General features: G+C 37.8%; 1 protein-coding gene across 6 annotated transcripts in view; it reads left to right on the plus strand.

Annotated features, from left to right (window-relative positions):
• NFAT5 (nuclear factor of activated T cells 5) overlaps positions 1-15,730 on the plus strand; it is a 127,147-nt gene that overhangs the window by 63,817 nt on the left and 47,600 nt on the right. For 2 of the 6 annotated variants that reach the window (XM_074405543.1, XM_074405548.1), the window contains exon 3: positions 14,802-15,360. In XM_074405543.1, the coding sequence (XP_074261644.1) occupies positions 14,802-15,360 (559 nt within the window). Of the gene's footprint in view, positions 1-12,922; positions 15,361-15,730 lie in introns of those variants that run through there. The other 4 variants (XM_074405556.1, XM_074405558.1, XM_074405562.1 and 1 more) reach the window with 4 other exon arrangements.

A 15,730-nucleotide genomic window follows, 5' to 3' on the forward strand; every position in this document is an offset into this window, starting at 1 on the left:
TTTGTTGTCCTTCCCATTTTTTTTAAGAGGTATGTTCTAGCTCTGTCACTCATGCTAGAGTGCAAGGTACAGTCATAATTCACTGCAGCCTTCAACTATCAGGCTCAAGTATCCTCCTGCCTCAGCTGGGAAATAAGTGCACACCACCACACTTGGCTAACTTTTTTTAGAGACAGGGTCTATCACTCAGGCTAGATACAGTGGTGTGACCTTGACTAGCTGTAGCATTAATCCCCTGGGCTCAAGTGATCCTCCCACCTCAGTCTCCTGAGTAGCTGGGATCACAGGCATATACCACCACGTGGACCTGGTTTGTTTTATTTTATTTTTTGAGGCAGTCTCACTCTGTCACCCAGTCTGGAGTACAGTGGTGTGATCTCAGTTCACTGCAACCTCCACCTCCCAGGTTCAAGTGATTCTTCTGCCACAGCCTCTGGCATTATAGGTGCACACCACCACGCCCAGCAAATTTTTGTGTTTTTAGTAGGGACGGGATTTCACCATGTTGGCCAGGCTGATCTCAAACTCCTGACCTCAGGTGATGAACTTGGCTACTTTTTGTGTTTTTTGTAGAGACAAGGTCTCACTCTGCTGCTTGTCTAGGCTCATCTCAAACAGACTCCTGGGCTCAAGTCATCCTCCTTCCGTGGCCTCCCAAAGTGCTGGTATTACAGGTGTAAACCACTATGCTTTGCCCTGGATTGTTTTTTAATTTTTTGTAGAGATGTCTTGCTGTGTTGCCCAGGCTGGTCTCAAACCCCTGGCCTCAAGCAGTTCTACCTTGGGCCTCCCAAAGCACTGGAATTACAGGTGTGAGCCACCATGCTGGGCCCTCCTCCTCATTTTTAAGAATTCTGTTTTTGTCCCAGTGGAAAGATAGTTAAGCCTTAGATCAGGCGTCCCCAAACTTTTTACACAGGGGGCCAGTTCACTGTCCCTCAGACCGTTGGAGGGCCGCCACATACTGTGCTCCTCTCACTGACCACCAATGAAAGAGGTGCTCCTTACTGAAGTGCAGCGGGGGGTGGGGTGGCTGGATAAATGGCCTCAGGGGGCCGCAGTTTGGGGACACCTACCTTAGATGTTCACTATATCAATGAATAAAAGCTTTAGAAATATAACCTTTTTGAACCATTTTGTAAGTCCTTAGTACTTAAAAGAGAGGCCATGTTCCTAAAACATAAAAGTTATCCAAATGAATTGATGATACTTTTTGGCAAAATAAGGAGTTGATTAAAAAAGAAGTACAATCATGAAAATATTCTTGTTTGTCTTTTGGATAATCTTATGGTGTAGGTTGTACAGAATTAAAACATAGGTATTATTTAGGAGAACTAAATGAGTTATATCAGAATTTGGGGCATTTGAAAAGATATATTCAGGTTTGGGATTTTTTTTTTTTTAAATAACAGCTTTATTGAGACATAATTCACATGCTGTATAACCAAATATTTTAAATCTATTTATGTGTTTATAGTTTTAATCCTTAAATTTACTTAATTTATTTAAAATAGTATTTCATGGAAGTAAGCAGTAAACTTTAGTCTTCATTTTAAGAAATCAAGTTATTTTCTTGTTCTCTGCTGGACTCAATTTGATTGGCTTCATTTGGGAATGTGACATTGTGTTTATTAGTTTATTTCAAAATATATTTTGCTAAGTGGACTGTTTCAAGTTTCTTTACAATTTTTAATTCAAATTCTTGAGCTAAACAATGAATTAAACTATAGGTTTTATAGCCAGAGAATCTTAACATGTTAATAATTCTTTTTTGCAGTGTTTCACAATATTGATATTTTGCTTTTAGTAATTATATATTAGTACTCTTTCTAGAAGTAACAGTGCATTAATACTTTATAGCAGTTTTTAACATGTATAGATAATACATAGTCCTTTATAAAGCACATACAGTTGAAATCTTGGTTGAATATCTCCACTTGTTGGACCACTGTAGGTTTTTAAGTTCATAACTTAATGTGAAATGATCCATTTAATAAACTTTTCTTTTGGAAGAGTTTTACTATATAGTGCTTTGAATTCTATGCCATGTCACTTAATAAATCTCAAGTATGTAACAAGTATTTTCTACAAAATTTCATTGAGTGCTATTTATACTATAGGAGAAGGCACTAGATATCTAAATTAATGTCCTATAATCAAGCAAGAGTTGTGTTTTAATTCACTTCATATCTCTTAATAACCTGAATTAAAATCATAGAAATTTCTAAACCATCCATAACAATAAACTGTACCAAAAAAATGAGGTAAAGAAAATATGTTACACCTTCCTGTAGGAGACAGCTTTTAAAAAATAAAAATATATTATCATTTTTAAGTTTCTACCGTGTGGCAGGAATTTTATTAGATAATTTGCATGTCATCATATCACAATCCTTCTAACCATAAAGTACCTCTCTTCTTTCCTTTCCTTAGTTCTTAACTCCTTTGCATTGTGCCTGAGGGAATTTGGCATTGTGTTCTATCACTTCAGTTAGGGAACACAAGATCCTTGACTAGGCAGTGTATAGAATATTGAGTTGAAAAGCCAAAGGGCCGGGCGCAGTGGCTCACGCCTGTAATCCCAGCACTTTGGGAGGCCGAGGCGGGTGGAACATGAGGTCAAGAGATCGAGACCATCCTGGTCAACATGGTGAAACCCCGTCTCTACTAAAAATACAAAAAAATTAGCTGGGCATGGTGGCGCGTGCCTGTAATCCCAGCTACTCAGGAGGCTGAGGCAGGAGATTTGCCTGAACCCAGGAAGCGGAGGTTGCAGTAAGCTGAGATCGCGCCATTGCACTCCAGCCTGGGTAACAAGAGCGAAACTCTGTCTCAAAAAAAAAAAAAAAAGAAAAGAAAAGTTATACCACTTCTCTACAAGTGTCAGGATCTTCAGAAAGTATATCCCATGTACACATAATTGGGCCATGGGATATACTTTCTGACTCTGTTCTGCCTTGTTGACACTTTCTCAGTGGGAACCTGTATCAGTCTGTTTTCATGCTGCTCATAAAGACATACCTGACACAGGGAAGAAAAAAAGGTTTCACATGGCTAGGGAGGCCTCAGAATCATGGTAGGAGGCAAAAGGCACTTCTTTCGTAGCGGCAGCGGCGGCAAGAGAAAATGAAGAGGAAGCAAAAGCAGAAACCCCTGATAAACCCATCGGATCTCATGAGACTTATTAACTATCACAGGAATAACATGGAAAAGGCCAGCCCCCACAATTCAGTTACCTCCCCCTGGGTCCCTCCCAGAACACATGGGAATTCTAGGAGATATAATTCAAGTTGAGATTTGGGTGGGGACACAGCCAAACCACATCATTCTACCCCTGGCCCCTCCAAATATTATGTCTTCACATTTCAAACCTAATCATGCCTTCCCAACAGTTCCCCAAAGTTTTAATTCATTTTAGCATTAGCACAAAGTCCACAGTCCAAAGTCTCATCTGAGACAAGGCAGGCTCCTTCTGCCTATGAACCTGTAAAATTAAAAGCAGGCTGGCCAGGCGTGGTGGCTCACGCCTGTAATCCCAGCACTTTGGGAGGCTGAGACAGGCAGATCACGAGGTCAGGAGTTCAAGATGAGCTTGACTAACATGGTGAAACCCCGACTCTACTAAAAATACAAAAATTAGCTGGGCATGGTGGTACATGCCTGTAATCCCAGCTACTCAGGAGTCTGAGGCAGGAGAATTACCTGAACCTGGGAGGCGGAGGTTGCAGTGAGCCTCTTCTACCTTCCAGGTTCAGGCAATTGCAGATCGTGCCACTACACTCTAGCCTGGTGACAGAGTGAGACTTTGTCTCAAAAAAAAAAAAAAAAAAAAAATCAAAGCAAGCTGGTTACTTCCTAGTTACAATGGGAGTACAGGTACTGGATAAATATAGCTGTACCAAATGGGAGAAATTGGCCAAAATAAAGGGTTTACAGGACCCATGCAGGTCTGAAATCCAGTGGGACAGTCAAATTTTAAAACTCCAGAATTATCTCCTTTGACTCCAGGTCTCACATCCAGGTCATGCTGATGGAATAGGTGGGTTCCCAGGGTCTTGGGCAGCTCTGCCTCAGTGGCTTTGCCAGGTACAGCCTTCCTTCCAGCTGCTTTCATGGGCTGGTGTTGAGTGTCGGTGGCTTTTCTAGGTGCACAGTACAAGCTGTCAGTGGATCTATCATTCTGGGGTCTGGAGGACAGTGGTCCTCTCCTCACAGATCTCCTAGGCAGTACCCCAGTAGGGACTCTATGTGGGGGCTCCAACCCCATATTTCCCTTCTGCACTGCCCTAGCAGAGGTTCTCCATGAAGGCCCCACCCCTGCAGCAAACTTTTGCCTAGGCATCCAGGGGTTTCCATACGTCCTCTGAAATCTAGGTGGAGGTTCCTGAATCTCAATTCTTGACTTTTGTTCACCAAAGGCTCAACACCACATGGAAGCTGCCAAGGTTTGGGGCTTCCACCCTCTGAAGCCACACCCCGAGCTGTATGTTGGCCCCTTTCAGCCATGGCTGGAGTGGCTGGGATACAGGGCACCAAGTCCCTAGCCTGCATACAGCACAGGGACCCTGGGCCCAGCCCACAAAACCGTTTTTCCCTCCTGGGCCTCCAGGCCTGTGATAGGAGGGGCTGCCACAAAGGTCTCTGATATTGCCTGGAGACATTTTCCTCATGGTCTTGGGGATTAACATCAGGCTCCTTGCTGCTTTTACAGATTTCTCCAGGCAGTTTGATTTTCTCCCCAGAAAATGGGTTTCTTTTTTCTATTGCATAGTCAGGCTACAAATTTTCCAAACTTGTATGTTCTGCTTCCCTTATAAAACTGAATGCCTTTAACAGAACCCAAGTCCCCTAACAGATGCTTTGCTGCTTAGAATTTCTTCTGCCAGATACCCTAAATCATCTCTCTCAAGTTGAAAGTTCCACAGATCTCTAGGGCAGGGCCAAAATGCCACCAGTCTCTTGGCTAAAACATAAGAAGAGTTGCCTTTATCTAGTTTCCAACAAATTCCTTATCTCCATCTGAAACCACCTCAGCGTGGACCTTATTGTCCATATAGCTATCAGCATTTTGGGCAAAGCCGCTCAGCAAGTCTCTAGGAATTTCCACACTTTCCCACATTTTGCTGTCTTTCTGAGCCTTCCAAAATGTTCCAAATTCTGCCTGTTAACGCAGTTCAAAAGTCACTTCTATATTTTCAGGTATCTTTTCAGCAGCATCTGACTTCTGGTACCAGTTTACTTTATTAGTCCATTTTCATGCTGCTGATAAAGACATACCCCATACTGGGAAGAAAAAAGTTTAATTGGACTTACAGTTCCACATGGCTGGGGAGGCCTCAGAGTCATGGCAGGAGGCAAAAGCCACTTTTTACATGGTGACGTCAAGAGAAGATGAGGAAGAAGCAAAAGAAAACCCCTGATAAACCCATCAGATCTCATGAGACTTATTAACTATCACAAGAATAGCAAGGGAAAGACCAGCCCCCATGACTCAGTGACCTCCCCTTGGGCCCCTCCTATAAGACATGGGAATTCCGGGAAATAAAATCAAGTTGAGATTTGGGTAGGGACACAGCTGAACCATATCAGAACCTTTGTATATAAAAGGAACATTGTTAGAGGATGATAGGAAGGATAGGCAGTTTATGAAGGACTGATAATTCTGTAAAGTCTGCTGATTTAGAGTTCTTCGTAGAATTTTTAAAATGAAATTATTTAAATTGCATGGTTAATGATCAAAACTTCTGGTAGAGGCCGGGTGTGTGGCTCACACCTGTAATCCCAGCACTTTGGGAGGCCGAGGCTGGCAGATCACCTGAGGTCAGGAGTTTGAGACTAGTCTGCCCAACATGGTGAAACCCCGTCTCTACTAAAAATACAAAAATTATCTGGGTGTAGTGGCAGGTGCCTGTAATCCCAGCTACTTGGAAGGCTGAGGCAGGAGAATTGCTTGAACTTAGGAGATAAAGCTCTTGAGCTTGAGCCAAGATCAAGCCATTGTACTCCAGCCTGAGCAACAGGGCTAGACTCTCAGACAAAAAACAAACAAACAACAACAAAAAACCTCTGGTAGAGCAATTTATGACTTCTGTTTGTTTTGTCCAGGAAACTTATTTTGTCTACAGTTGGATCTAATGTACACTCTACTACAGACCCAGGTCTAAAACCTGATTGATTAAATCAGAAGTTTTTTTTTTGTTTTTTATTTATTTTAATTTTTTTTTAAATGAGATGGAGTTTCACTCTGAACTCCTGACCTCATGGTCCACCCATCTCAGCCTCCCAAAGGGATGGGATTACAGGTGTGAGTCAGTACACTCAACCAAATCAGAAGTTTTTAATAATGCTGTAAACTTTTTTTTATTACTGTTTTGGTCATATCTTAAAAAAAGAAATGTAGAGCTGGGTGCAGTGGCTCATGCCTGTAATCACACTTTGGGAGGCTGAGACGGGTGGATCACCTGAGGTCAGGAGTTCAAGACCAGTCTAGCCAACATGACGAAACCCCATCTCTACTAAAAAATACAAAAAATTAGCGAAGTGTGGTGGTGGGCACCTGTAACCCCCACAACTCAGGAGGTTGAGGCAGGAGAATCATTTGAACCAGGGAGGCAGAGGTTGCATTGAGCCAAGATTGTGTCATTGCATTCCAGCCTGGGCAACAGAGAGAGACTCTATCTCAAAAAAAAAAAAAAAAAAAGGAAAAACATTGGACTAGAATTGGCAGGGATGCTTTTGGTTTTTAATCTAAACTATTATAAAATGTATAACATATTGAAGTGTCCTTCAGTTAACATCCCTTGGAACTGTTTTTCTCTCTAATTTTTAAGTTTAGTGTTTTTATCTTAAAGTGACATTATCTTTCAGTAGTACACTCTGTCTGTCTTTTTAGCCTATACTTACTGGGGTCTTTGGCAGTGTAATAAATGTAGCTGTCAGCTAGTATAATTATTTCCTTTTGTGTTTAAATTATTTGGGATACATTATGTCTGAGTTTAAGTCTCTTCATTCATTATTGACAAGTGATGCTATCCAGTAGTACTTAAATCATTAGATGATAGAAAATATCTTTTTCTTCTATTAGGAAAGAATTTTAAAAAGGACTTAAAATGAAATTATTTAATGTATGTATCTAGTACATGTTTTATACACGGTGCTTAGATATTTTCGGTTGAATTTTTGTTTGAATAGAACAAAAAATACATGTAAAACATTGTGCTAAGTTTCAGGCTAAGCATTTTATTTTTTAGGAAGCACTCTTTAGTAAATATATGAGTATATTAATGGTACTCTGATAAGGTAGAAATGATTATTTAAAGAGAATTCACATTAAAAACTGGAGAGTAATTGTTTTATAATATTGGAACCCTGAATGGCAATTTAATGAACTAGAGAAGAAAAAGATAGTCTGCAGTAAATCAGTAACAGACCCTTCAGCTTCAGCAGTAGTGCTCCTTATTTTTAAAAATAGAACCTCCAGGATCAAACATATACAAAGTAGCATATATCATTAAAAGAATAAATTGGTATATTTTTTAAGTCAGTGTGGTCTGAAAAATGAAAAGGTTATTTTGCTGCTAAAATAAAGGCTTTTTATTTTTTTTTACCACGTAAGTGCATTGCTCAGAACATATCTTCTTCCACTTTTTAAAAGTGGAAGGGAACAGCCTGAAAAACAGCTGAAAGAGAGAATTCTGGCTTGTGGATTAGATTGCATCTATATGGTGAATATGAGTTAATAAAAAATTTTTATAAGAAATTTCCCCACATGCATTCAGAGGTTAATAATTTAATTTTTTGTAGTTTATTTTAAAACATTGCTTATTTTAGCATGTAAACTTTTGTTGGGTGGGAAAAGTACAAATGGGAGATTGAAACTGTTTTATTCATGTAAATTAAATGATCAACCCTACAATTTTTTTTTTAAATAATCTAGATTGCTTATTTTATATGCTGGGATGCTAGTTGTTTTTTCTATTAATACACTTAACTTGCATTCTAGCTTCGTCATTCAGAGACAGGCATCGTGTGGTGGGTTGTGTGACAGTGTCTGTCAATAGTGAAGACAAATAGTGCCAGAGACACTTAACCCATCCAATCTCACCCAGGGTATAGGTCGGTCTCGTTTTTCAGACTTCTTCCTAAGTCTTTCCTTCTTTCTTTCTTTCTTGCTTTCTTTCTTCCTTTCTTATTTTTTTTTTTTGTTTGTTTGTTTCTAAATAGTGGATTGATACTGATTGAAACTAAACCTTTTTGTAAAGTTTTAAACTTTAATATTATAAGAAGAAGAAAAGTGGAAAATGAAGGTTGGCATGTAAGGTGTTGACAAAGCAGGTTTGCAGCCACTTTGTGTGTTTTAGATATTTCAATCTCTTGGCAACATGAGTGTGTTGGCCTTACAGTTTTTTTCTCTGAATATCTTTCTTCCTTAATCTGAAAATATGTCCTTGTTTCTGGTAACTTTTATCAGATAAGAATTTTACAGTTGGTCATTGTTACCAGTAAGAAAAATACAATGCTTAAGAAGAAATAACTAAGGTTGAACAATATGTGTTTTAGATCAGAAATTGTTTCTGGCCAGGCAAGGTGGCTCACACCTGTAATCCCAGCACTATGGGAGGCTGAGGCAGGCGGTTCAACTGAAGTCAGGAGTTTGAGACCAGCTTGACCAACATGGTGAAACCCCATCTCTACTAAAAATACAAAATTAGCCAGGTGTGGTGGTACATGCCTGTAATCCCAGCTACTTGGGAAGCTGAGGCAGGAGAATCACTTGAACCCGGGAGACGGAGGTTACAGTGAGCCAAAATTGTAACGTTTTACTCCAGACCGTGTAACAAGAGCGAAACTCCATCTCCAAAAAAAAAAAAAAAAAAAAAAAAAAAAAGGCCAGGTACAGTGGCTTATGCCTGTAATCCCAACACTTTGGGAGGCCAAGGCAGGTGGGACGCAAGGTCAGGAGTTTGAGACCAGCCTGGCCAATATAGTGAAACCCCGTCTTTACTAAAAATACAAAAATTGGCCATGCGTGGTGGCAGGCGCCTGTAGTCCCAGCTACTCGGGAGGCTGAGGCAAGAGAATCGCTTGAACCTGGGAGGCGGAGGTTTCAGTGAGCTATCATGCCACTGCACTCCAACCTGGCAACAGAGTGAGACTCTGTCTCAAAAAAAAAAAAAAAGGAAAGAAATTGTTTCCAAATATCCTTTGGGATTTTAATGATTGTTTTCTGAACGGTCAATAATTTATTCCTTCTTTGTTCCACTATGCATTCACTAGGCACACTTGCAAAATTTTATGGCTTTTATTCACTGACTTTTAAAGAAAACTCTATTGATTTTGCCCAGATGTTGAAAAATTTTTAAAAATATATGTATTCAAATGTTGAGAATCAGATTTTAATCTTGGAAGCCTGGAAGTTAAATGACATTTCCGTCATATATTTTAAGTCAGTGAAAGGTATTTCTTTCTTTTGAGGGCTTTAACAAATATTTCTAATTTAAAAGCTTTCTATTAAAAGTTTTGTTAGTTCCATATAAAGTATCATGTCTTTTTAATGATGGTAGTTGATAATTTCTAGTTGACAAATCTAGAACTGATAGTTCTTTAGTTTAAAATACAGTTTAAGCAAGGAGTATATAAAATCTGTATGGATTTTTGTAAATGGTACCATCTAAAATCTTTTTTTCAGGCTGGGCACGGTGCCTCACGCCTGTAGTCCCAGCACTTTGGGAGGCTGAGATGGGAGGATTGCTTGAGCCCAGGAGTTCAAAATCAGCCTGCGCAACATGGTGAAATCCTGTCTCTACAAAAAAATAACAAAAATTAGTCAGGCGTGGTAGTGCGCACGTGTAGTCCTAGCTATTCAGGTGGCTGAGGTGGGATCATCACTTGATCCTGGGAGGTTGAGGCTGCAGTGAGTTGTGATTATGCCCCTGCACTTCACCCTGCGCGACAGAGCAAGACTGTCTTAAAAAAAAAAAAAAAAAAAAAGAAAAGAAAAGAAAAAAGAAATTTGAAAAATAAAATCATTTTTCATTTTTAATTAAATTGCAGATTCTGGGATATCCATATTCCATGTAGATATTATTTAATATCTGCCAATCTTTAAATATCAACTACTTTTGAGTGTTTGTAGTGAACCTTAGTGTTTCCATCAATATACACAATTCAAGTTCACCATCATTACTGACATTTGGTCTGATAATTGGCTACTGCTAATAGTGGCATATAGACTTAAATACAGGGTACTTTACATATGACACTTACCTTCTCTTTTAAATTTTAAAATTATTCTATTTAAAATAATCTGACATTATAAATTTCTATTAGTAAATTATAGGATGATCTGTTTTTCCTTTGTTGTGCTTTCTGTGGTCACAGAAAATGCTGTAGAACAAATAAAATTATTCTATATAAATTAGACTATAGGTTCAAAGATATTTCCTTCATAAAAGAAAAGAAAATGAATAAAATATATTCACATGGCCATGTGCCATGGCTCATGCCTGTAATCTCAGCTCTTTGGGAGGCTGAGGCAGAAGAATCACTTGAAATCTGGGAGGCAGAGGTTGCAGTGAGCAGAGATCACGCCACTGCACTCCAGCCTGGGTGACAGAGCAAGACTCCCTCTCAAAAAAAAAAAAAAAAAAAAGAATATATAAATGGGACAAGATTGCATTCACACTTTAGTTCTACAGATGTCAAGCTGTTTTTTTGATGTTTTATTTAGTGATACAGTGACTGAAAGATCTTTATAGATGTGTTGAGTCCCAGGATGATTTGTTAGCATTTTCTGGGAATACCTGGAAATGACAAATTAGCATTAGACATTTAAAATCTTCTGATATCATTATTTTAGGTATGTATATTTTAATAGTATATTAAAGATTTTTTCATGGTAAATTTATGGATATATAAGTAGGTAATTTGGCTTATTTACAGTTTAAGGAAATGAAATTACTACAGTACTCTGTAGAGATAGCAAATAGTTACTTCTAAACTCTTGGTATTTCCCTTGTATTAAATAATGCTATCATAGTAATGTATATTTTAAGTTCTCTTTTATTCTTCAACCTACATTTATTTGCAAGCTTAACTTTAACTCAAAATACATATCAAATTTTTGGCTCTCCATAACTCAGTTTAATAAATTTGAACTTTACTACATGCTGGGCACTGTGATAGGTGGTGGGAGGATCTGAGATGATAAAGATACTGTCACTGCTTTCAAGGTGCTCACAGTTCATACCCTCCACTTTACTACCTCACCTGGCATTATTAATGCACTCAGATCTCTTTGCTAATCAGAATGTAACATTTTGATATGAAAGATTTTATACATCATCAGAGCCATGTCAGAATAAAAAAAATTTTTTTAAAGAAAGATTTTATACATCATTATAATTGTCAGAATATCAGTAATACCACTGTAAAGAGTTTTAGGCTGGATGTGGTGGCTCACGCTTGTAGTCCCAGCGCTTTAGGAGGCCAAAGCAGGAGGATTGCTTGAGCCCAAGAATTCGAGACCCAGCCTGGGCAACATGACAAAACCCTGTCTCTAAAAAAAGTAGCCAGGCATGGTGTTGTGCTCCTGTAGTCTCAGCTACTTGGGAAGCTGAGGCAGGAGGATTCTTGAGCCCAGGAGGTTGAGGTTGCAGTGAGCCACGATCATGCCACTACACTGTAGTTTGAGCAACAGAGCTTAAAAAAAAAAAAAAAAAAAAAGAGTTCTATAGTTTTACAAAAATTATCTCTTTTGTCTTAAAATGAGTAGAATCTTTGCAATTTGGGGGCCAAACTGAGGTATACTTTAAAAAGTAATATCATTTTTCAATTAAAAGATGCTTACTTTCGGCCGGGCGCGGTGGCTCAAGCCTGTAATCCCAGCACTTTGGGAGGCCGAGGCGGGTGGATCACGAGGTCGAGAGATCGAGACCATCCTGGTCAACATGGTGAAACCCCGTCTCTATTAAAAATACAAAAAAATTAGCTGGGCATGGTGGCACGTGCCTGTAATCCCAGCTACTCAGGAGGCTGAGGCAGGAGGATTGCCTGAACCCGGAAGGCGGAAGTTGCGGTGAGCCGAGATCGCGCCATTGCACTCCAGCCTGGGTAACAAGAGCGAAACTCCATCTCAAAAAAAAAAAAAAAAAAAAAAAAAAAGATGCTTACTTTCTACTCTGACAGAGTTAATATTTTCAGTGTCAGAGTTGTGTGCTAATTAACTTTTTCTTTAATAAGTATACCCAGGAAATGGCAGGAAATGCAACAATCATGTGTTAGCTATCCAAGGAAAATGTATAGAATATTTAAATTTACATAGGATATGATATCACAGTTTGGCATACTTGTCCCAGAACACAAACTTATGTATGACTGTTAAATCATTTGGGTTTTATAATCATTACGGTTTTGATAAGGTTTGCAAGATGAAAATTTTACCTCAGAGAATAAGACAAAGTTACATTGTGCATATTAAATTCATAAATATCATATAACTTGCTTTTGGGTTCATGATTGCTTTTCACCTGTACTTTCCATCTGTCATGAACAGGGATCCCTGAGATGTTCATACTCTGCATTCTCATGTGCATGATCCTTAGATTTAAAAAGGGTGAGTGGGAGAAAGCTGCTTTATGGAAATATAAGTTCACAGCATTCATGTTTTTTGTGTTCCACTGCAAATATTGCATGCTGCATACTTGTATGCTGCATACTTGTATTTCTCTGAAAATGAAGAACAGGCTTACACACACAAAAAAATTTAGTTTCGTTTTTGCCAATAGTTGGAACAGATGGAGGAATGTTAGATATAATACCTTTTCTATTTTTTCTAAATTGAATTCTGTAGTATTTTTCAAAAGACAAGGAAAAAATTTATATTTAAACTCAAAGTGGCTACAAATCAGCTCCTAAACTGTCACTGGCATTAGCATATAGATTTTGTAGTTTTTACAAATCTTTTACAATATTTATTTACTAAGAAAACATTGCATTAATGCATGTTACAAAATTGATAAGTTTTCCTTCAAAGTGAAATGCAGTTTAAAGTGATGGAATTTTCCAATTTTAGCTACTGCATTTGACAAGGATACATACTGGAAAATGGAACTGGTATCATCTAATTTCTTTAGACTCTTTCACTTATGGTAGTTGGGAAAAATCTTTTCATGTCAGATTATGTAGATCATATTCTTGATGACTAATATTAATTACTGTGCTCTTTAGCCTTGACAGCAATGAAGAATTCTGGGTGGATATAGTTCATTAAAATAATTTAAGTGTATTTTAAATACATGTTTTCAATTAAAAAAACAGATCTTTGGCACTTGGCTTTTAATTATCTAAACATTGACATTCTTACATTATACTCTTTATCATTGATATGAATGTTGCAATTCCATTAACTGCACATCACAATTTTAGCATATACTTTAAAACAGTGGCATAGTTGGCCGTAGATACAAATTAATTTTAGATTGAAATGTATCTTTGTCTGTCATGTTACCTATTTTTATTTTTGTGTGTGCATATGATGACAAACCTTTTCATACTGAGAATATGATAAAATGATATCTAAAATGTTAGTCATGAAACTTTCAACCTTAGCAATTAATGTGCCTCTGAGGTTATGCTGTTAAGGGCTAAAGTAGTAGTATTTTCAGTGAGCTATTCTGCCAGTTGCCACATGTGCTGAAAAGATCTATGTAAATCTTTTTTTGCTAGACATAGTAGATAAATGGTTTTATAAAAAAATCTTTTTATAGGAATTAATTCTGATGCTCTCCAGAGATTTTTATGCTTACCTATTTTTTTGTTAGACTTCAGCCAATAAAATTTACCGTTGTTTTTATATTGCAAAATTCCCTGACTAGTCACAATCAACCAGGCCCTTTAAAAAGAAGGAAAATAGACAGCTGTAACCAATTGTTGAGCATGTAATCAAGTACTTTGTAAGAGAAATCCATCCATTAATCTGTTCTTCCTTTGCTTTTTATTCTGTCATAAAGGATGGGTTTATTTTAGATCTTATGGTTTTGAACTACCACTTCCAGCTTCTGGAGACACAATGATTAACTTGCTTATCTCCTACAACCCAGCATGTTCCAAATCAAACCTTTTTCATCTTGTTTCTCCTAGATTTTACAACCAATTATAGTGACAATACCAGTTCCATTTTGCCTCCAATTCAGTTGATTATATATTTTTTCTATTTATTTCTCATTTTATAATTGATATCTGGAATAATCAGCAGCTCTTTTCTCATTTATTTTCTCATATTTTTATTCCAGGATTTGCCTCTGAAGCAGGGAGTGTCTGCATTAAAAATGACCTGTAGTTCTCTGCTTCATAGGTTAGAAACTTATTTTAATATTTTGTGGCTAAGCACAGTCCCACTTTTCAAATTCTATAATGAATTATTTAATTGGCATTGAATGTGGACCACAAGAATATATTTCATATTGGGGTTTTCTTTATTACTTTAAATGATTAAAATTCAATAGAATGTCCGGCTGAGGCAATAAAAGCTTTATTTTTGCTTTACAGCTTAAAACATTAAATTAGATTTTAAAATCTATTGATTGTAACACAAGTTAAATAATGCTATTTGGGCATTTTTAAAAATTGCATTTCTTAGGCCTTATATTGCTTGAAGCATTTATATTCTAAAACGTAACCAAATTCCGACTGTTCATTTTGGGGAAAAACAATCAGTTTGCAAATCACATTTTCAATGGGACTGCTAGCCAGCATAGGTGAAAACATGTATAGTGTATTTACTCTTGAATTGTACACTGCAGATGCTTCTTCAGCTCCCTCCTCTTCCTCCATGGGCGGTGCTTGCAGCTCCTTTACCACCTCTTCCAGCCCTACCATTTATTCTACCTCAGTCACCGACAGCAAGGCTATGCAAGTGGAGAGCTGCTCCTCAGCCTTGGGGGTAAGTAACAGAGGGGTAAGTGAAAAGCAGTTAACCAGTAACACAGTTCAGCAGCATCCATCAACACCGAAGAGGCACACAGTCTTGTACATCTCACCACCACCTGAGGACTTGCTGGATAACAGTCGGATGTCCTGCCAGGATGAGGGGTGTGGATTGGAATCTGAGCAGAGCTGCAGTATGTGGATGGAGGATTCCCCCTCCAACTTCAGTAACATGAGCACCAGTTCCTACAATGATAACACTGAGGTACCTCGTAAATCACGAAAACGAAATCCAAAGCAGAGGCCGGGGGTCAAACGACGAGATTGTGAAGAATCTAATATGGATATATTTGATGCCGACAGTGCCAAAGCACCTCACTATGTGCTTTCTCAGCTTACCACGGACAACAAAGGCAACTCAAAAGCGGGAAATGGGTTGGTATTCACATTTTTTAAAATTCTATCACCATTATGCAAAACAAAAAAAAAATTCCCAATTTTTCTTAATTGCTCCACTCAAGTTTGCATATAAAGCAACAGTGCTAATTTTATCATTGAAATACATGAACATTTTAACATAAAATTACCAACTTTTACTAGATAGAAAATAAAATAATCATCTTATTATGGGGTTAGTTAGGTAATAGAAAATGAAAATAATCTGTTTTGCAATAACTTAAATTTCAAATGAATTTATATTTTAAAAGGACTTAAAAATATTTTTACTCATAAAATAACTAGCAATGTAATGACTCTAGCCAAAATAACTCAGATGGTCACTAAGAGCTGTGTTCTCTTTCACGTT

The sequence above is a fragment of the Saimiri boliviensis genome, chromosome 1, assembly GCF_048565385.1.
Source record: "Saimiri boliviensis isolate mSaiBol1 chromosome 1, mSaiBol1.pri, whole genome shotgun sequence".
NCBI classification, from domain to species: Eukaryota; Metazoa; Chordata; class Mammalia; order Primates; family Cebidae; genus Saimiri; species Saimiri boliviensis.